The sequence below is a fragment of the Oncorhynchus kisutch genome, linkage group LG6 (assembly GCF_002021735.2).
Source record: "Oncorhynchus kisutch isolate 150728-3 linkage group LG6, Okis_V2, whole genome shotgun sequence".
Taxonomy (NCBI): Eukaryota; Metazoa; Chordata; class Actinopteri; order Salmoniformes; family Salmonidae; genus Oncorhynchus; species Oncorhynchus kisutch.
The window spans coordinates 53,154,226-53,176,503 of record NC_034179.2 but is presented as its reverse complement, the minus strand read 5'-3'; the positions used below and the strand labels follow the sequence as shown (position 1 = coordinate 53,176,503).

The 22,278-nt window shown below is 40.1% G+C and overlaps 2 protein-coding genes across 5 annotated transcripts in view; both read left to right on the top strand.

Moving 5' to 3' along the window:
* The first annotated feature begins 9,926 nt into the window (after positions 1 to 9,926).
* Positions 9,927 to 13,356, top strand: zcchc10 (zinc finger, CCHC domain containing 10). Of its 2 annotated transcripts, none has more exons than XM_031826932.1 (4): positions 9,927 to 10,354; positions 11,525 to 11,686; positions 12,146 to 12,190; positions 12,408 to 13,356. In XM_031826932.1, the coding sequence occupies exons 1-4, from the start codon at positions 10,347 to 10,349 to the stop codon at positions 12,625 to 12,627; spliced, it is 435 nt and encodes a 144-aa protein (XP_031682792.1). In that variant the 5' UTR covers positions 9,927 to 10,346; the 3' UTR covers positions 12,628 to 13,356. The 2 variants fall into 2 exon arrangements, with proteins under 2 accessions (XP_031682792.1, XP_020341501.2); XM_020485912.2 differs by having other exon boundaries at positions 9,931 to 10,325.
* Positions 13,357 to 15,713: 2,357 nt separating this feature from the next.
* aff4 (AF4/FMR2 family, member 4) overlaps positions 15,714 to 22,278 on the top strand; it is a 34,983-nt gene continuing 28,418 nt past the window's right edge. For 2 of the 3 annotated variants that reach the window (XM_031826931.1, XM_020485910.2), the window contains exon 1: positions 15,714 to 15,987. Coding sequence is in view for 1 of the 3 variants with exons in the window: in XM_020485909.2 (XP_020341498.1) it covers positions 22,072 to 22,088 (17 nt within the window). In the remaining 2 variants the exon portion in view is untranslated. Of the gene's footprint in view, positions 15,988 to 21,872; positions 22,089 to 22,278 lie in introns of those variants that run through there. The other variant, XM_020485909.2, reaches the window with a different exon arrangement.

Below are 22,278 nucleotides of genomic sequence, written 5' to 3'. Positions count from 1 at the left end.
AACCTACCTTCTAGATAAAAACACAGTCTATGTTTTCTCAACTTAAAACTTGAAGCCCCACCTGACGGACCACTGCTCAACTTCACTAATCGCTTCATGAACTCTGGCTTTATGGGTAATATTTCTCTGTCTCTTCCACAGTGCCCTATCATCCGCAAACAATGACCTCCCAATATCAGGTCTCACATGGAAGAATACATCATCAATTATAATGGAGAACAACAAAGGACTAATGACACTTCCCTGCAGGGGGTACCATTATCTACATCATAGCTCCCCAACCTCACTTGCATTGATCGCCCAAAAATGTAATCCTTTATCCAGTTAAACCCCTTCCTCCAACCCTCATGTTATCCAACTTGATAAGTAGGCCATCCTTTCACATCATGTCATAAGCCTCTTCCACATCAAAGAACACAGCTACCATCAACTCTCATTTGCCTGGGTCTTCTGTATGACTGAGTCAAGGCACAGTAGAGGAGCCATCGTTCCCTTGCCTTTCCTGAACCCACTTTGATCTGGTGACATTATTCCTCTACTCTCTAGAAAGTACTTCAGTCTTCTGTTATCATCCTTTCCATAAATTTACATACATGAGATTATTGTAACGGCCCAATACTTTCCCTATTGCAGTGTCACTGAGATGAGCCATCATGATGTAACACATCTCATCCTTCCCAGGAGATGTTACCTCAGCTTTAGCTAATGCGCTCTTCATCTCAGCCAACGTAAAAGGGACATTCAATGCATCCCCCACCATCGCTCTCTGATCCAGGACTTCCGGATGTTCTCCTCTGACCAGCTCTCTCCCACACTGACCCTTTTCTATCAAAGTATTTGAGCTGTGGACCTTCACAGATACCTGGGCTAACATCTCTGCCTTCTCCATATCTCTCACTGCATTAATTTCCCCACTTTTCAGCACAGGGATATCCCAATTTCAGCAGACCCCACTCATCCTCTTAATCCTCCCCCATACCTCTCCCACAGAAGCGGTCCTGCCTATGTTTCCACAGAACTGGCGCCAATACTCCCTCTTAGCTGTTCTAATGATTGTTCTTACTACTGCTTGTGCTTGTTTATACTGAATCAGGTACTGGTAATTATGGGACCTTTTCAAGATTCTGGAAGCCCTGTTCATACTGCTTCTCTACACTCTTCAGTCCACCAGTGAACTGCGTTACTCTGTACCCATAGGAATCACCTGCCTTGCAGCCAGAGGTGGAAAAAGTACTGAATTGTCATATTTGAGTAAAGGTAAAGATACCTTAATAGAGAATGACTCAAGTAAAAGTGAAAGTCACCCAGTAAAATATTAGTTGAGTAAAAGTCTAAAAGTTTTTGGTTTTAAATATACTTAAGTATCAAAAGTAAATTGAATTGCTAAAATGTACTTACAGTGCCTTGCGAAAGTATTCGGCCCCCTTGAACTTTGCGACCTTATGCCACATTTCAGGCTTCAAACATAAAGATATAAAACTGTATTTTTTTGTGAAGAATCAACAACAAGTGGGACACAATCATGAAGTGGAATGACATTTATTGGATATTTCCCAAAAAATTTACAAATCAAAAACTGAAAAATTGGCCGTGCAAAATTATTCAGCCCCCTTAAGTTAATACTTTGTAGCGCCACCTTTTGCTGAGATTACAGCTGTAAGTCGCTTGGGGTATGTCTCTATCAGTTTTGCACATCGAGAGACTGACATTTTTTCCCATTCCTCCTTGCAAAACAGCTCGAGCTCAGTGAGGTTGGATGGAGAGCATTTGTGAACAGCAGTTTTCAGTTCTTTCCACAGATTCTCGATTGGATTCAGGTCTGGACTTTGACTTGGCCATTCTAACACCTGGATATGTTTATTTTTGAACCATTCCATTGTAGATTTTGCTTTATGTTTTGGATCATTGTCTTGTTGGAAGACAAATCTCCGTCCCAGTCTCAGGTCTTTTGCAGACACCATCAGGTTTTCTTCCAGAATGGTCCTGTATTTGGCTCCATCCATCTTCCCATCAATTTTAACCATCTTCCCTGTCCCTGCTGAAGAAAAGCAGGCCCAAACCATGATGCTGCCACCACCATGTTTGACAGTGGGGATGGTGTGTTCAGGGTGATGAGCTGTGTTGCTTTTACACCAAACATAACGTTTTGCATTGTTGCCAAAAAGTTCAATTTTGGTTTAATCTGACCAGAGCACCTTCTTCCACATGTTTGGTGTGTCTCCCAGGTGGCTTGTGGCAAACTTTAAACAACACTTTTTATGGATATCTTTAAGAAATGGCTTTCTTCTTGCCACTCTTCCATAAAGGCCAGATTTGTGCAATATACGACTGATTGTTGTCCTATGGACAGAGTCTCCCACCTCAGCTGTAGATCTCTGCAGTTCATCCAGAGTGATCATGGGCCTCTTGGCTGCATCTCTGATCAGTCTTCTCCTTGTATGAGCTGAAAGTTTAGAGGGACGGCCAGGTCTTGGTAGATTTGCAGTGGTCTGATACTCCTTCCATTTCAATATTATCGCTTGCACAGTGCTCCTTGGGATGTTTAAAGCTTGGGAAATCTTTTTGTATCCAAATCCGGCTTTAAACTTCTTCACAACAGTATCTCGGACCTGCCTGGTGTTTTCCTTGTTCTTCATGATGCTCTCTGCGCTTTTAACGGACCTCTGAGACTATCACAGTGCAGGTGCATTTATACGGAGACTTGATTACACACAGGTGGATTGTATTTATCATCATTAGTCATTTAGGTCAACATTGGATCATTCAGAGATCCTCACTGAACTTCTGGAGAGAGTTTGCTGCACTGAAAGTAAAGGGGCTGAATAATTTTGCACGCCCAATTTTTCAGTTTTTGATTTGTTAAAAAAGTTTGAAATATCCAATAAATGTCGTTCCACTTCATGATTGTGTCCCACTTGTTGTTGATTCTTCACAAAAAAATAGTTTTATATCTTTATGTTTGAAGCCTGAAATGTGGCAAAAGGTCGCAAAGTTCAAGGGGGCCGAATACTTTCACAAGGCACTGTATATTAAGCAAACCAGACGGCACAATTTTCTTGTTTTTTATTGACGGATAGCCTGGGGCACAGTCCAACAATCAGACATAATTTACAAACGAAGGATTTGTCTTTAGTGAGTCCACCAGATCAGAGGCAGTAGGGATCACCAAGGATCTTCTCTTGATAAGTGTGTGAATTGGACCCTTTTCCTGTCAAAATGTAACTAATACTTTTGGGTGTCAGGGAAAATGTATGGAGAAAAATTACATTATTTTCTTTAGGAATGAAGTGAAGTAGAAGTTGTCAAAAATATAAATAGTAAAGTACAGATACCACAAAAAAACAACTTCAGTAGTACTTGAAAGTATTTTTACCTAAGTACTTTACACCAATGCTTACAGACCCTACTATTGCTCCTCTTAGTCCATCATTCACTGTTTCTATATCTGAATTAAGATCAACCTGAGACAGCTACTGTTTACTCAAGTCCTGAAACTGACCTCACTCTTCTTTACAAATATCCATCTCCTCAATGGGCCCCAGGACCGAGTTTGGGAAAACCTGATCGAGACTTGCTTCGTTGACGCGACCCACGTGACTGGTTTCAGCAAGACTTCTCATGCCGCTTTCAAATCAACTGGGAACTCGGAAATCTCTGACATCCAACTTTAGTGCATTCAAAACAACTGGGAACTCAGAAAATAAAGCTCTGTCTGTCATACTAGTCAAACTTCAGAGCAAGTTCTGTAGTTTGATGATAGGTTGGTCAGGGCAACCAACAGTGGTGGGAAAAGTACCATATTCTCATATTTGACTAAAAGTAAAGATACCTTAATAGAAAATGACTTAAGTAAAAGTGAATGTCACCCAGTAAAATAGTACTTGAGTAAAAGTCTAAAATGATTTGTTTTTAAATATACCAAAAAAATTAGAAGAAAAAAAATCCTGAAAAATTGGTGAATCTTCACCAATTTTTCTGGATTTTTTTTCTTCTCATTTTGTCTGTCATAGGTGAAGTGTACCTATGATGAAAATTACAGGCCTCTCATCTTTTTACGTGGGAGAACTTGCACAATTGGTTGCTGACTAAATACTTTTTTTGCCCCACTGTAAGCCCTCACATAATAACTAATTTATCCTATGGTTACTTTATTTGGAAGTACCCGGGCCTTGCAGTGTAACACTCCAGCATGTCACGTTTTTTGTTGTTGTTTCGCCCACCAAGCAAGGACTTGTGTATGGAGGTCAATGAGTGTTGAATTTGTTCAACCAAAAAATGAAAGGCTTATTTGCTACGTGAGGTTTATTTGATCAGATAGAAGATTCATAATGCTTAAGTTGTTGAGTGTTTTTCTTGGAGGCAGGCCACTCGATTTCGTCTCTGCGTTATATTGGCATCGAACATGTCACCCTCCCTAGGAGAGGGGGTGACCTTGATAATCTATTGTTAAAACGAGAGGCTGCCTGGATCTTTAACTTAAAGACCCTTGCGCCCTTCGGTCTCAACGTAGACTTTGATCTGAAGCCATTCTTGTGATTATTGTGACTTTGCCATTGTAATTGTTTGTAAGCTTGTGTAGTCAATTGAATTTATGATCGTATGCTAACCATTTGTTGTTTGTATGCTATTCTTTGTATGACATTTTAATATTTGATAATTAACCAATGATATTAGGCTACTCTTGGCCATGATTACAGACACCTGTGTCTTTTGACACTACATAAATGAGTCATCCCGCAGTGTTTGTGATTATACCCTGATGAAGACAGCTTGGCTGTCGAAACGTTGGTAATTAAATGTTTGCATCTGAGCTCCTAGAGTGTGCGGCTCTCTTTTATTTTCAAGTTCTCTACTCCGCTAGCCAGCACCTCGCCTAAATAGGTGTGTGTTTATTTTTCTTCTAGATAAGTTGTTGAGTGTACCTGTGTAAGTATAACATGTGACATCCCAGCAATTTGAAGAAAAAAACACTTTATATTGGATTTGTCTTGAGATGGCTATGCATATTCATGATATGAGGCAAGTCACATAGCATCACTCTCCAGTGAATACTAGCAGTTGACGTCAACAACCACAATTGAATATTCAAAAAGAATTACAATAATAAGATGTATCCACCAATCTAAAGAAAGGATAGGAGGGAGCTAGACAGCCTGCCGTGCCGCTTTGTGGATGACTCCCATTGTTTGGGTGGAGAGACATGTACGTCTTGTCAGTATATCCATAATCTTTGTTATAGATGACGTCCCACACGCCATCTTGTCACTTTTCAAAGGGTGTTGCATTATTATATAAAAATGATCCGACTTGCATCTGTCTACATGTCGACCACATGAAGTTTGATCAAAGGTCATGGAGTTTTGACTGCAAGTTTCTGCAGTTGCTCTTCACCAACTTCATCCTGCAGCCATCACCTGCATTGTGGGAGGCTCTATTGTCTACCAATCATGGTGTTTTTGTTTGACCCACAAGAACGTGACCAAAGAAGTGCCTGAAACAGGAACCAACTTTGACGCAGTTCTACAATGGATATGTACAACGTAATGTGATATGAGTCTCTCTCTCTCTCACCAATTGATTGTACAATATTGTACATATTTCAGTGTGTGATATGTGGGTTGGAGACATGCTTATTTCTACATAAGAAAGACAAAATGTATAAATAATGGCAAGACAGCTATTTTCCACTGAACCTTGCTGTTGGAAAACCCCATCAGTTTCCGGCTGTCACAGAAGCACCTCCCCCAATTTCACGCCTCGCCTTTTGTCCTGTCTGTTGTTTTCGCCTTACCACGCAAACGAGCCCAATGCCATACCAATCAGGTGGTTGTTCGATGAAACGAATCTTCGGACGTCATTGATCACGTGCTTCTGATAAAGCGATAAATGCATCTGCACACTGCTTTAAAGTAAACGGTTGATCGATTTCGACGAAAACATCGGAGGTCCGATATCAAACGTAACGTCACTAGAAAATAGGTGTGGTAGGAGCCATTGACGTCACCAGGCCGTGGCTTTCGTGAATGATTTTTGTCTCAGCCACGAATGATTTTGTCTCTCAGCCCGGAGTATTTTGCCCTGCTGAGATGATGAAAAATAAACTAGGCTAAACTGCATTACACTGACTACTCCAATCATGAGCCCTGTTCTTCCTGGCCTTTTTAGTGCTGCCTAAAACCAGCATTTATGTGCACAGTAGCACTTTAGGAGACGGAGTCAAAGTGGTTTTCCAAAGGCATTTTTGATTCGTCCAAAGAAATTATATTTCGGCGCACACTTGCGACTATTCAATCTCTGAGGGAGAGAGCGCTTTGCCGTTTGACGAGTTCATGTTGTTTCATGTTAATATTACTCAGAGAGAATATATGAAGGTTTGCAAAGCAATTCCACTTCATTTACTTGGACTTATTAAGAACACTGTTATATTATGATGTTATTCCCTCTTTTCCAAATTAATGACTTGAATCTTGAATAACAAATTCAACAATAAGTGGATACGATTGGTGATTATAATTCAATATATTGCTATGGAAGTGACCAAGCCATGCTATGGTCAAACATGACTGACTACCTTTTACCTTAATTGTCCAGTTATACCTAAAGTTAAAGAAACACATTTTAAAATATTTTCTTCCATCTACCCTGTTAATGATTTATTGCACAAAAGATTCAATTTTGACAAAATACCTTGTGTTTTTTGTTCATCTGATTCAAAATCCATAGAGCATATGTTTTTAATGCTGCCATTCTAGTAAACTATGGATTGAAATTAATGGATGGTTGTGTATAAAATCTCCAGAATTACCTATGTTTACCTCTGATGATATTAAATGGCATTATGCTTATAGTTGTGGAGTATTTCTCCTGTCTTATCCGATGATCTGTGTGAATTTAAGTATACTCTCTCTAATTCTCTTTCTCTCTTTTTCCCTCTTTCTCTCTCTCTTTCTTTCTTTCTCTCTCTCAGAGGACCTGAGCCCTAGGATCATGCCTCAGGACTACCTGGCCTGATGACTCCTTGCTGTCCCCAGTCCACCTGGCTGTGCTGCTGCTCCAGTTTCAACTGTTCTGCCTGCAACTATGGAACCCTGACCTGTTCACCGGATGTGCTACCTGTCCCAGACCTGCTGTTTTCAACTCTCTAGAGACAGCAGGAGCGGGAGAGATACTCTGAATGATCGGCTATGAAAAGCCAACTGACATTGACTCCTGTTGTGCTGACCTGTTGCACCCTCGACAACCAACTAGTTTTTCCTAGCCATCGTGCTTCTACACCTGCATTGCTTGCTGTTTGGGGTTTTAGGCTGGGTTTCTGTACAGCACTTTGTGACATCAGCTGATGTAAGAAGGGCTTAATAAATACATTTTATTTTATTTGATTAAGGAACAGACATTTCCCAGATTTGACCTTTAGCTCAATTCAGGTAAACATTATTTGCCTGTTGCTCAAATCAAATGTTATTAGTCACATGTGCCGAATACAGTGAATGCAGTTAAAAATACAGATAAGAATAAGAAATAAAAGTAACAAGTAATTAAAGAGCAGCAGTAAAATAACAATAGCGAGACTATATACAGGGTGGCACCGGTACAGTTAATGTGCGGGGGCACCGGTTAGTTGAGGTAATATGGACATGTTGCGTGTATGTGTACGCACATATTGCTTGTGTGTGTTTTTGTCTGTTCAGAATATACCATATTGCTACGGCACTGATACTATGCCATCTCTGTAATGATATAGGAGATTCAGGAAAGCAGAACTTCAAACAGCAAGGAAGAGAGAGAAGCAGACAGGACAGAGAGAACACAGGCGAGGGGAGGCCCACACAAGACAAACATGTCATATTCCTCTCCAGCCAGAAGAAGTAGTTCTTGCTAAACATTACCTCTCAAAAAAAGAAAGATGCCACTTCTGACATGTCCTGTGTGTATAAACTGTTAGACACTGATATGTTTCTGTCACTGTCACTGTCCCTCCCCTAACCCGAACGACGCTGGACCAATTGTGCGCCACCTAATGGGACTCCCAATCGCAGCCGGTTGTGATACAGCCCGTGATTGAACCAGGGTCTGTAGTGACGCCTCTAGCACTGCGATGCAGTGCCTTAGACTGCTGCGCCACTCAGTAGCCTAAAATCCTAGTACTGTGTAATATAACTTGCAAACATTGTTACTATTTAGTTGGAAGTGTTGTTACTACAGGGGGGTTTGGAGGAGGTGTTTTTGTGTAATTAAATAGGTCGAATTATTGTCCTGTAGCTAATTGACCTTGGAATCTGTGATTTATTACCACAAATATAATAAAATAATTATGTCCAAGTGCATTTGGTGCCTGCGTTTGTACATATCTGCAAAAATTATCTGCCCCCCTCCACCTACAGTAAAAATACAAGCCTACTGCTAATGTGAGATCACGCAGTTCCAACATAATCCAAAAAATGGCAATCTAAAATCCCAATCCTGCTCTATTGCAGGTAACTAGAACATTATTTCATGCGAAACATTAATTTGTGGTCTAAACTGCCACCCTTTGGATTGTTTTGGAACTGCACAGGGCACGCAGCATGACTAGCTCACATTAATTAGCAGTAATGTGACCAACATCAACATGAGGCTTTTCTTTATTGTCAATCAATTATTGAACATGGTTTATGATCACATTGCAATAAAATAATGATACAAATTGTTTTTCCGACAAGTTTTCTTAATGGAAAATTATGATATAGTTATGCACTTGTAATTTGTACTTCATAATATATTTTTTTATTAATATTATTAATATGTGCTTTTCTTTTCAACTAGCTAAAATATTTTCTAAATTCATATTTATTTATTAATCTTAGTTTTTATTTTATTTATTTGTTTTAGCCCTTTTCCCCCCCAATTTTGTAGTATCCAATTGGTAGTTAGAGTCTTCCGTTTGTACCACCACACTATACAGCAATGCATAAATTGAAAATATTGAGCGCATGCGGTAGGTACACAGAACGCACCGCAGCCTTTCAAAAAACAAAAGGTTAAATTGATAGACACGTTCATAGGGTTAGGATCCCCACAGGGCATATTTCCTGTACAGCTCGTTTTCTTTTGGGCTCCCTGTGCTAAATAGCTATCTATGTCTCCAAACACATGTGTGCCAATGGAAGATAGACGCCACAAACGTGTTGTCACTGAAAAATATTGTGGCTGCAACTGTTAAAACACCGTACAGTAAGTGTGAATTTCGCATTTGTGAAATTATTTTGGTGTTTTCAAAAAAGTATATATTTGATCTTTATTTAACTAGGCAAGTCCGTTAAGAACAAATTCTTATTTTCAATGACGACCTAGGAACAGTGGGCTAACTGCCTTGTGATATGAAAGTAGGAATATTATACTTTTTTTATGTGATATGAAAGTTGAGGGATTTAGAACCGTACCGCAATTGAGAATAAATTCACGTTTAGATGTATTATTTGGCTGTTTTTGCTTCCTGAGCCAATTCACCCTTTGAACAGAACATTTAAGGTCCTTGTACTAATGAGTAAGGTTAGGCTTCTTTAGTCCAATATTGGGCTACATCTTCTCAGGCCATTGGCCTGGTGTAAGATTAGATACGGTCAAATAGTAGAATGGGGTGGTGGGTTTGTGATGACAGTAGGATTAGATGAAAATGTATATTTTTGTTTTGCTTTTCCCCTTTTTGAATCAAAAAGTATAATGATTTATACTCCAGTCCTGTTGGTGGCGGTAATGCAACGTTAATATTGGATGCCAACCACTGTTAAACCCCACTGAAGAAGATGAAGTAGCTCAGCCGCTGATATAACAATGAGCCAGATTTTTGCCGGATGTATAAATCTGAAGCATCCGGTTGGCATTTCTACTCACCGACAAATATGGTGATAAAAGGAAGCCCAATGAGAGAAGGAGGGAGATGGATTTTGGTCGACATTCTACACATTGATGAAACATTTGATCTCAATACAGTTTTCTTTTCCCAAAACTATAATCGTGTTACGAACAGGGTGGATTAAGTTTTGTAGACATTACCCTTTACCAAAGTTGCGTTGTTTTGGAGCGCAAGGTCGAATTGAGTTATTGTACACGCGTACTTCACAGAATAGGCGTTCGGTACTGGAAATATGCAAATACATGCTAGAGCGCGCCAATAGGATCTCACTAGCTCGTGCTTGCCTCTGCCCTTCAAACTTGCTTGTTCTGCCCACTATGATTCATTTGCTCCCATTGGAAACGACAGGCTCTGGTCCATCTTGGGTTAGTTATCTTTGGATAAATTGCAATATGGCGACGCCCATGCACAGAGTTATTGCTCGTCGGCAAGCGTAAGTTTGGTTATTGCTAACATGCTAAGGTATTTTGGTATAGTTACTTGATTCAAAGTATTTAGTGATCACCATGTTAAGACTGAGTTCCGAATAGCTAGCTAACAATACTGGCCTGATTTAACGCTATCTAGCTAACGTTACTTGGCCACAATTTTTTTTCATTTGTTTGAGATATGTAGGCAATAATGATGTACCAAGTTAACAAAAGTTACATTTCATATAGTATACATTTGTCTAATAAGCATGCATTTCCTCCTGTCTGCATGTTTTATAGCCCCTACATAAGTTAGCTAGCGCTAGCTAACTTAACGTTACTACTGAAGTGCAACACTGTGTCTGGGGAACAGGCACAGTTCTTGAGCCAGCAACGACTAGTGCCACATTGGTCTCAATATTTCTTAACAGGCCGTAGACACTCAGATCCAGTCAGGGAGGTTACTCTATTCCGGAAAAGTATAATTTGCACTTAATATGACCACGGTAACCATTTGCCCAAGAAACAGCTGGCATTATCCAGCTATTTCAGTATTGATAATTTATACTCATGTCAATGCCCCCCCCCACCCTCCGTTCAATTGATTTATTTAACCAGGAAAAGCCCATTGAGACACAATCTCTTTTTCAAGGGAGACCTGGCCAAGAAAGCGGCAACAATCAATACATTTACATAATTAAAACGTACAACAACATGATCCAGCCTAAAAAACATTTACACTCAGTAAGAGTCTCCCCTCAATATTTTAAATTAATTCAGTGGCACTAACATTTCCTGCAATTCTATCCATTTTGCCATGGGGTTCTGTACTGTGTATTTAAATAATGTATTCTCAATATGGCTCTTTCTAATATGTCTACTACTGTACATTGCATTTTAGTTACACCGTTTATGCGCACATATTTATACTGGATTCTTGACATAGCTCACTAATAAATCTACTGTTGGTACATACCATTCTTAGTATATCTTGTGTAAATTCATCCGGTGTAAAACGTATAGATTGAATTTAGATTACTATTACATTGCTATTTGTTTTTTAAATTGGATTCGTTCGGACATTTCTTGATTTCATAATTAAATTGCATGATTAGTGTCTACTGTTTGACATTTTACTGCATTGTTAGGAGTGAGTAAAAAAGCAATTTGCCGCACCTGGTACAACATCTGCTAAACTGTACGAAATTTGATTTTCATACAGGGAGGCAAATAAACAACATGTTCGGTGTCAGAAATGTTTGGAGTTTGGACACTGGACATATGAGTGCATTGGTAAACGAAAATACCTTCACAGGCCATCAAGGACGACAGAAATGAAAAAGAAACTGAAAGAAAATGAAAATAAACAGGTCAATACCACAGGGTAGGTCAACCATGAAGTATTTTATTTGTTTTGGATGAGCGCTGTATAGCGAAGTCAGCTTGACAGTGGGTAACTTTTTGTTGTTGTTCTGAAGATGTTTTAAACACTGGAGAGTCACCTGGGACTCGTGACCAATAGAGGGAGGTGCGGAGGATGATGTTGCGGGGGGGGGGGGGGGGGGGGTACCATGTACTGCAATAGCTTCGTGAGCCACCCTGTTCTCGGAAGCATACAGGAATGGTTCGCTGCATGGATACAGTGGTAATCGGTTTGAGGCTAGCACTGTAATCCAACCTCATTGTCTAGCACTGCCATCAAGAGGTGTTACACTAGAACTTGTCAATGGGAGGCCATTTCCTCTGTAAAGTTCCTTTTCACTTTTAATTTCCCCTGGTTGGTTTTGAATAATCTTTGGAATTTTCTCAGCCATGACATGTTACTATTTTCATCTGTATTCAGACCAGGAAAGGAGGACTCCAGTGAGAAAAAAATTAAGAAGAAAAGGTAACTGTCACAGGTTATTTTTCAGCTCTAACCCCATAAAATGGTTCTAACATTGATGGTTGCAGATATAACTTATATGGGTAGAGCGACGTAATTTCTATTATTATATGCAATAGAGATCTAGGCTGTGCCTGACATTGCCTGCACTATGCCTTCTGCAATGTACTCACTATTCTGCTTATGCAATGGTTTTGTATGTTGTGTTACTTGCTTTCAGGTCAAAGGATTCAAGTGGTAGTAGCAGCAGCAGTGATTCTGACAGCTCTTCCAGTGACTCATCGTCTGACAGTAGTGACTCCTCAAGCTCTTCGTCGGACGACAGTGATGACAGTTCTAGCTCCTCTTCCTCTAGCAGCTCAAGCAGCTCGGGTTCCGATTCATCTAAAGGTAGCGACTCGGATCAAGGCCCTCCCAAGAAGAAAAAGAAGAAGAAATGAAGGCTGAGCTGTATTGTGTTCCACCATGGCATTAACCTGAGCTAAACTCTGACCCTTTAGCTGTTAAGGAGCTGTCTTAAAAATGATATGGTGTAAATTGTAATCAACAAGCAGTGAGGCATTTAGCATTTGTCAGAATGTGTTCTCTCCCCTGCATTAAACCCCCCTGTAAAGTCAGTGGAAAGGTGTGGTCATATCTGAACTTGGTCTCATAACAAGTTAGGAAATGTATCTAGATTAAAATTGAGAAATGAATGTGCTTCTTACATGTTGTAGTTCCTTACTTTCTACTAATGTTTTTGAGTGACTCCATACATGTACAGCTATGTATCTACTGTTATGACTTTTGCTACTGAAAGATATGTAACAAATACTTTTTTTTGGGGGGGGGGGGGGGCTGCTGCAGCTGTAGACACTTACCCATTCATTTTTCTTTTCATATTCTTTCTAGTACGATTCCAGAAACATTACCAGCCCAGTATAGCTTGGCTTTGGTTGTTTTGTGAAGCGTGTTATTGATTTTGGCATTCTTTTGATATGTTGTTGTTGACTGTTTATAAACTGCCATTTTAAGGACATTTGTATGGTCTCTGTTTTGTTAGGCACAGCCCACTTGTGATCATGCCAATGTATGCCTGCCACCCGTAAGTTGGTCATGCTTTAAACTTTTTTTTAACCTAGTGTCACAGCATTGAATAATTTACAAATAAAAAGTCGGTTGCAAGTGTATTTGCCTGTTGGTGTTTTTTGTATTTTCTTTCTATCCAGATGGAACAAAGTAAACCATTATAGCACTTGAGTACCTTGAAAGTGTAGCAAATTGTATGTGTTGGTGTCAAGTGGGGTGGAACTACTGTGAGGCCATCGACGGTGTGCCTGGGCGTTGTACTTGAGATAGAGAAGTGTTTTAGGGGTGTGCTTCCCGATGGAAGGGCCAGGTAGTGTAGAGGGTAGAGAATGGATCTCTTGGCGTAACTGCTAAGGTGTTGGGTTGATAGTCGATGGGTCTGAGTTCAAGTCCCAGTTGAAGCCATATTCGCTACAATACAGCGCATTCGGAAAGTATTCGGACCCTTTTACTTTCTACACATTTTGTTACGTTACTGCCTTATTCTAAAATTAATGAAATCATTGTTTTTCCTCATCAATCTACACACTAACCCATAATTACAAAATTGAGCTCGGGTGCATCCTGTTTCCATTGATCATCCTTGAGCTGTTTCACAACTTGATTGGACTCCACCTGTGGTAAACTCAATTGATTGGACATGATTTGGAAAGGCACACACCTGTCTATATAAGTTCCCACAGTTGACAGTGCATGTCAGAGCAAAAACCAAGCCATGAGGTTGAAGCAAGTCAAATCAAACTTTATTTGGAACATGTGCCGAATACAACAAGTGTAGACCTTACCGTGAAATGCTTACTTACAAGCCCTTAACCAACAGTGCAGTTCAAGAAGAGTTAAGGAAATATTTACCAAATAAACTAAAAGCTGTTATGGAGCTTTTCGGTCCTAGACTTGTCCGTAGAGCCCCGAGACAGGATTGTGTCGAGGCACAGATCTGGGGAAGTGTGCCAAAGCAATTCTGCAGAATTGATGGTCCCAAAGAAAACATTACCTCCATTATTCTTAAATGGAAGAATTTTGGAACCACCAAGACTTCCTAGAGCTGGCCGCCTGGCCAAACTGAGCAATTGGGGGAGAAAGGCCTTGGTCAGGGAGGTGACCAAGAACCCGACAGTCACTGACAGAGATCCGCTGTGGCGATGGGAGAAACTTCCAGAAGGACAACCATCTCTGCAACACTCCACCAATCAGGCCTTTTTGGTAGAATGGCCAGACGGAAGGCACTCAACAGTAAAAAGCACATGACTGCCCGCTTGGAGTTTTCCAAGGCACCTAAAGGACTCAGACCATGAAAAACAAGATTGAACTCTTTGGCCTGAATGCCAAGCATCACGTCTGGAGGAAACCTGGCACCATCCTTACGGTGAAGCATGGTGGTGGCAGCATCATGCTATGGGGAAATTTTTCAGCGGCAGGGACTGAGAGACTAGTCCGGCTCGAGGGAAAGATGAACAGAGCAAAGTACAGAGAGATCCTTGATGAAAACCTGCTCAGGACCTCAGACGGGGGTGACGGTTCACCTTCCAACAGGACAACGACCCTAAGCACACAGCCAAGACAACTTAGGAGTGGCTTTGGGGAAAGTCTCAATGTCCTTGAGTGGCCCAGCCAGAGCCTGGACTTGAACCAGATAGAACATCTCTGGAGAGATGCTCCCCAACCAACCTGACAGAGATTGAGAGGATCTGTAGAAAACAGGGAGAAACTCTTCAAATACAGGTGTGCCAAGCTTGTAGCGTCATACCCAAGAAGACTCGAGGCTGTAATCGCTGTCAAAGGGAATTCAACAAAGTACTGAGTAAAGGGTCTGAATACTTAGGTAAATGTTTTGTTCTTTACATTTTTTTTCTTCTTCTAAAAACCTGTTTTATTTATTTTATAAATGTATTTGTCAGATTGATGAGGGGGGGAAACTAATGTAACAATGTGGAAAAAGTCAATGGGTCTGAATACTTCCCGACTGCACTGTATATTGCAGCCTTAGCACAATAACTTGCAACCTTTTTCAAGGGGGTCGGACCTCAATAAAATGGCTACAGTGCTATAAGGTGTCGGTCGCAGGGACCTGGGCAAAGCTACTTAATCTGTGTCCTGTATTTGAGTCCTGATCGTGCCATCCCGGGCCCAGTTTTCCAAAGGTTTTCTATCTGGATTTTGCCTATTGGAGAGGATTAAATGAATAGGAATAGAACCAGAGTCCCCATTCAAGTCAATTTATCAGCAGTGGGGGCCAAAAGGTCAGGAAAAACAGGCTTCAACATAATGAAGTTTATGACCTGGGTCAAATTATGAAATTCCTTGAATGCATTCAGAATAAGTTCATTTGAACAACTATTGCAAAATGTCTGATTTCTGTATTTAAATATACAACAATATATTACTTTCCAAGATACTGTAGGATTCATGATCGGAACCGTACGAATACGCCGTGATCACGTGATCAAGTTTAGGGAACCGAAGTCATCACAGCTGCTTTCTTGCATGCATCCACTCATCTCTGCCTAGCTAGCCTTGTTGTAAAAATGGATAGAGAAAATAATGACGAATAGTTTTCTGCTGTCACAGCTATACGTGATAGAGAGGATGTAGTCTTTTCATGTTTGAAGTATTTTAACTATTATTGTAACATTTTTGTCGGGTCCATTTTTTTAAAACTGGAAAGTGGAAAAGACAAAGAGAAAGGGCTTTCCAATAGCTAGAATGGTTTGGGCCTAAAAAGAAGAGAAGAGGTAAGTGGATTAAACAAAATGTTAACTAAAATCTTTATTGTTATGTAGCTACTAGTTAGCGGTTATGGTAACAATTCCTGTGCATTGTAATTTAGCTATTTATCGCGTGTATATTAAAGATAGATGGCCAGTAATATCGAGCAAGTGGTAGACTAGTTGGCAACGGAATAACTAGTTAACATTGTACGTTAGCTAGCATTGCCTAACTAGCTAGCTATCCATGGTGACACCCCATTGAAAGTTTCCGTACCGTCGATAATTTGCTATTAAATTAAAGTTAGTTGACAGAATTAAGTCGTTTGCCGACCTTGGCTTAGTGGAAAAGTTAGCTGATAGGTCAGTTAGCATGGAAGCTTGGGTGGCTAACTAGCTGGCTACCTGTATCATGAGTAGTCTCAGACATCTGCCAAAATCTCTGGTCATACTGAACACAATCACAGGTGCTTATTTGGAAGTCGTAGAACATGTTATTTAAATTATTTTTTTAAACAAAAAAACAAGATTGACAGTAATGTATCCGAAATACATGGGTACTGTAGCAAGCTAGCTAGCGTCTTAAAATTTTTGGGTGACTGTTTACTACAGGGGTTTTCAAACTGGGGTCCGCGGAGGTACTACAGTGGGTCCCTGAATTATTCTTTTTTTTTGGGGGGGGGGGGGGGGGTGAAATGTATTTTAATAATTATTCTATACCTTCCTGGATACCATTTTGTGTTGCTGTGCCCAGTATGAAGGAAGTTGTTGGTAGTTTCACGAGCGAATGCTAACTAGCGTTAGCGCAATGACTGGAAGTCTTCGGGAACAGTGTGCATACTTTCGGTTCCTGTTCATTCGACTGGGGAATTGGATAAAGGGTTTCATTGTCACTCTCTCTTTTAATATGGAGGAAATTCGCCATTGGAGATAAAAAAAAAAAATCTGTATACTTAGGCGGGCCTGTCTTGTTTTATTTTAATGAACCCTTATTTGACTAGGCAAGTCAGTTAAGAACTAATTCTTATTTACAATGACGGCCTACCAAAAGGCCTTTGCGGGTCTGGGATTAAAAATATAGGACAAAACACGCATCACAACGAGAGACCTAAAACATAGCATGGCAGCAACACATGATAACACAGCATGGAAGAACAATTTGTCTATTTACACGACCAAAACCAGATGAAAAGCACACAGAAAGATATTGCATTTTATATATATATATTTTTTTTAAATATTTTTTTAAATAATAAACCCATTTTTGAGAACTAACAATCAAATAAAAGCTAGACAGTCAGGGAGAATAGAAAATTCCCGAAAACCGGGCGTTCAGAACACATGCCATTTTTATGTTTGAGCAGAGGAATGCAGTATTAGCCATGGAAAGGTACATAGAATTGCAGGATATTTTGAAAACCTCAAATCTCTCAGCGCCATGCTAAACTGAAATTTCTGGAAATTAGCTTAAATTGTACCACCAAGATGCCTTTCTAGCTGCAAGACTTAGAATTCACACTTCCTCTTCCAATGAACTGTCGGGTGGTCATACTAATGAAACTGTCTACCAAATCTATTTATTTTAAAATGTTGATTACTTATTTGCCTTTACCTTTCACCTTTGTTGCTAAAATAGGATGTGGGTCCCGGAGTCACCGGTTTGCCTGGGTGGGATTCTCTGGGCAAGAAAAGTTTGAAACCCCTGGTTTGCAACATCTAATGATGCCAATGCTTTGACTCTGTCGTTGCAACCTAGGCACAAAAGACCTAGCACTCATCATTAGCCTACTTATTTTGGCCTGTAAAAAAAGAACTGCAGCCAGAAGGAAATCTGAAATTGCCCAGGTTCAGAACACTGTGCCTTAATTAACCAATGGGTGTTGATACACACTAATTGTCTTTGAGGGTGTTTTTCTGAAATTTTATATCAAACCAGACCAATGTTTGACGGGATGCATCCCATAGTAGTCAAATGTTTATTTATTTATACTAAACAAAAATATTACCTCCACAATTTCAGATTTTACTGAGTTACATTTCATAGAAGGAAATCAGTCAATTTGAAATAAATGAGGCCCTAACCTATGGATTTCACATAACTGGGCAGGGGCCCACCCACTTGGGAGCCAGGCCCAGCCAATCAGAATGAGGTTTTTACCCACAAAAGGGCTTTATTACAGAAAAATAAAAAAACTCATCAGAACATTAAATTCTCTGGCATCAGCTCTGTTGGACAGTCCTGCAGTCAGCATTCAACTTGAGACATCTATGGCATTGTGTTGAGTGACACAACTGCACATTTTAGAGTGATATTTTATTGTCCCCAGCACAAGGTGCACCTGTGCTATGATCATTCTGTTTATTCAGCTTCTTGATATACCACACCTGTCAGGTGGGTAGATTATCTTGTCAAATAAGAAATGCTCACTAACAGGGATGTAAACAGATTTCTGAGAGAAATAATATTTTTGTGCATATGGAAAAATTCTGTCTTTTATTTCAGTTCATGAAACATGGGAACAACACTTTACATGTTGTTTTTATTTTTGTTCAGTATAGGTAGCCCTAGTAGTATTTTTTTTTTATAGTGTTAAGTTGGTACCCTTTACATGAGCACTACTGTAACAATAAGCATGTTAGAAATTATTTAGTGTGAACACCATTGTTCCCTTATGTCCCATTTAAAAAAATAAAAAAATACTAAACAGAGCTAAATAGCTGTATTTTTCTCCATCCACAGTTGTCTTGCTGGGTCTAGGACTCCATTTTAGATGCTACAGTGAGGAAAGGGCAGCTCAAGTCTTGGTAGTTGCTACATAATTACCAATTTCTCTGAGGCATGGCCTCTGTTGGCAAGCATAATAAGTGCTACAGTACAGACATATGCTTCTGTGTGAAGTCTTCCCAACTTCCTGTTTAGGTTGCTCTATGGCTTCAGCTAGCCGAACTGTTTCCTCCAAGGCCAACTGCTCAAGAATGTGGTTTTACAGCCGAGTTATGACAGACATATTTAGGCTATTGTTTCAGCTGGTGGTGATGCAAGGATTATGCAATCTTGGTACAGTTTTTGTTTTTACAAATGTACAAGCAATGAATGTAGCCTAAATGTGGTTATTTGCATCTTGCAAGACAATGTGGTGGACAATTTATTCAACCAAGATGGCAAAAACTAGTCTACCATAAATGTAGCCTTTTTTAAATGTATTTTTAACAATGCTGTAAATGGTGGGTTTCAGGTTGGAAATAAGCTATTGCAAACAAGGTTTGATGAAAACCCCGTTTCTAAAGCAGTCCAACTAGACTAGTAGTTAAACACTTGTTTTTGAATACTAGTTGTTCCTGCCAAAACCAGCACCTGGACGCACTGCTGTGTACACGGTTTATTTTTAGTCAGACTAGATCTCTGTAAGTGTTCGTATTTATTTCGCTAACACAATCTAGCCTGGTCAATTGGTTTTATACCGCATACTGTAGTCATAGGAGGGTAGTTTAAGGCCCTTACATCGCCTATGGAAAGCTCTTGGTGAAACTAATAAACCATCAGTTGCTTCCTCAGGGCTCATGGGTCAAAGCAAAAAAATATGCTGCGCACCAGCCCCTGTTGCAGCCTTTGTTTCTTTTTTGACTCTGGATACAATTATCTTGTATGGCAGCATATCATGCAGGCTATTTTATTGAACACATAGCCTTCAACAACATGGGTCTCCAACCCTCTTCCTGGAGAGCTGTCCTCTAGGTTTTTGCTTCAAACCCAGTTGAAACTAACCTGGTTCCGTTTTTATCAACCAGCTAGTTATTAGAATCAGGTGTGCCAGATTGGGGTTGGAGTGAACCTACACGACAGTAGCTCGCCAGGAACAAGGTTGGAGAGCCCTGGCCTACATCATATAGCCTAGGTGGCCTACAACCTTGTTCTAATGTCACACTGTCCTGTTGGTTTTATTTGGCAAAACAATAAATTAGATGTTCATAGGCTGGCAGAGGAGTGAAAATGTCTGTTTTTTAATGTTGTCTAATTACCATAGAGGTACAGTACTAGGCTTGGTGAGCCTTTATTTAGGTTTCTATTTGTAGTTCAAGTCCAACAGATTTGCAAGTGTTCCAAATATAGCCTCTTCAACTGGTTGGTCAGTATGGAGTCTATGTCTGATGGGACAGGGAAACCTCCTACTGAATAATACAGGAATTTCCATGTTGCCTCTGGCTAGATAAGGCTTGTTTGAGCTGTTGGTTCTTGTCATTTCCCTAAACAATAAAACACAGGTTTTGTAAAGACTCCTGCTTAGTTTGTTCATCCAATTAACATGTTTGGTGTTAAGCCTGTCATTTCTTCAAAACATATTTTAAAGAGAAAATGGGTACATTATCCTAACTTATCCTTGCCTTAGGCCTAATACTAAAACAAATTACTATTACGATTTAATGCTAGGAAGTTATAGCTAAATTGAGACTGCATTATGCATATTTGACTGAACTAGGCTAGCCTTTATCATTATGTTAGTGAGAAGGAGCTTGACCATGTGACACATAGGCAAGGGGTTATTTGAAGGGTTAAGAAGTTACCTTACTTTTGTTTCCCTAACTGTTATTTGATATAGACTAGGCCTAATTTTATTCCCTGAATGTAAAGGCCAATTGACTCCCCCAAACTCCTGACGGTCCACCATAATTTTCATATATTTAAAGCATCTGAAATAATATTTCCCAAGCTGTCTTAATGGATTTGCTCATGTCATAAAAGTCAATTTAGGGTTAGTGTTTCCATATGGAGATTGGCACACATCCTGCTGCTCACAGCTGTTGTCATCACTAACGTCACTAACAAAATGCTGTTCCAGGAATTTTATTTTTATGGGGCCTTGACTTGACGATGAGCAATAGAGTTGGCAAGAGCACAAACAGATCTGGGATCAGGCTAAAGTGGACTAGGTGTAGGCTATAGGCCTAAACTCTCATTGTATTCAATTAGCTTACTGCTCTATTGACAATTCTTTGAATCTTGTATGGTAGACTACTCATCCAGTGGTGTTCAATTCAGCTATTTAGTTTGGCTGTGGCAGAAAACAAAACCTTTCAAATAGTTGGGCTATACCACTTCTGGGCAATAGGCTATGTCATCATATTGCCGATGAAAAATATCTGTCTGGGAAATGCCTTTAGTGACTTGAGTAGGGCTTCCCCTGTTTCCATCTCAAGTAGAAAACAGGCGCTGTCCCTTTAAAGAAATTGCTGCTAGTTTTACCCAGTGCTCCAGGGCATAGTGGGGGAGGGAGGTTGTTGACGGGGAGACAGGCTCTGGTTGGCTCTGGCATCCTCAGAGTGGCTCATGACATCACAAGGAGGAGAGGCTCAGTGGCATAAAATAACATCTCCTTTTATGGAACTAGGTGGACTATTCCATTTTCCGGAAGAGGTTGCTGTTCTTTTTATTGTAGACACTTTTTCCTTATTTTTCTTCTCTAAAGTGTGAGACATCAAGTTTATTGTTCCATTATTTTAGGCCCAGGCCTGTTTTTCTCCTGCCTATTCATATTCCTTCTATTCATATTCCTTTTACTGTACTGATCTTGTTTAGATTCATTTGTTTAGAGAAGGCTTTGTGATGTAAAGGGAACTTGACCTAGCACAGTGATAGAATGTCTCTTGTTCACTTTGAAAATGATGTCCTAATTACCACTGTTCCAAAGATTCTTAAGCTCCTGTCAGTACTATTTTGCCTTGCGGCAGTACAACGGTTTGTTCCAATTATAATATCTCAAACACCTCCGACAGTGTACGACACATTGTGCACTCATGCGTGCAACCCCCCATCACACACACAGAGCCTCCTCTCAACTTCACCTATTGTCCCCTGCCTTTAGCACACCCGCTGTTCAGCAGGGTGGTATCTTCCGTGAACGAACAGTAACCTCCCCTCCCTGAGACAAATGTATCTCTACTCCAAGGAAATACTGTAATGTCGATGCTGTAGATCAGGAAACCCAGTTTTGACAACGCCTGTCATCATTAAAGGAGTACTACCAGAGAGCAGGCCCGGCAGAGTATGACAACACTTCTGAACCCCATGGAGTTTCACTGAATACCCTTTCCAATGTTTAAGTGCTTTGGGCCATGGCCTCTCTGTCAGGGTAAGCAACACAACTACTTGGTTTCTCTTGTTGGTGTTCTGGCTACGTTTCCTGTGAATAGCGTTAGCCTAACTGTTGTACTAGTCAGACTGTCACCAAACTTCATTAACAAATTGTGATAGTTAGGGTTATGATGGAGGTGTGGAAATGTATTTTTCTCAAAGAAGCAAGGTCCTACTTTCATGGTGTT

Coding starts and splice junctions, on each gene's coding strand:
- zcchc10 (XM_020485912.2), top strand. CDS start 9,946: ATGAAACATTTGATCTCAATACAGTTTTCTTTTCCCAAAACTATAATC. Junction 10,326..11,524: donor GTTATTGCTCGTCGGCAAGC/GTAAGTTTGGTT, acceptor ATTTTCATACAG/GGAGGCAAATAAACAACATG. Junction 11,687..12,145: donor AAACAGGTCAATACCACAGG/GTAGGTCAACCA, acceptor ATCTGTATTCAG/ACCAGGAAAGGAGGACTCCA.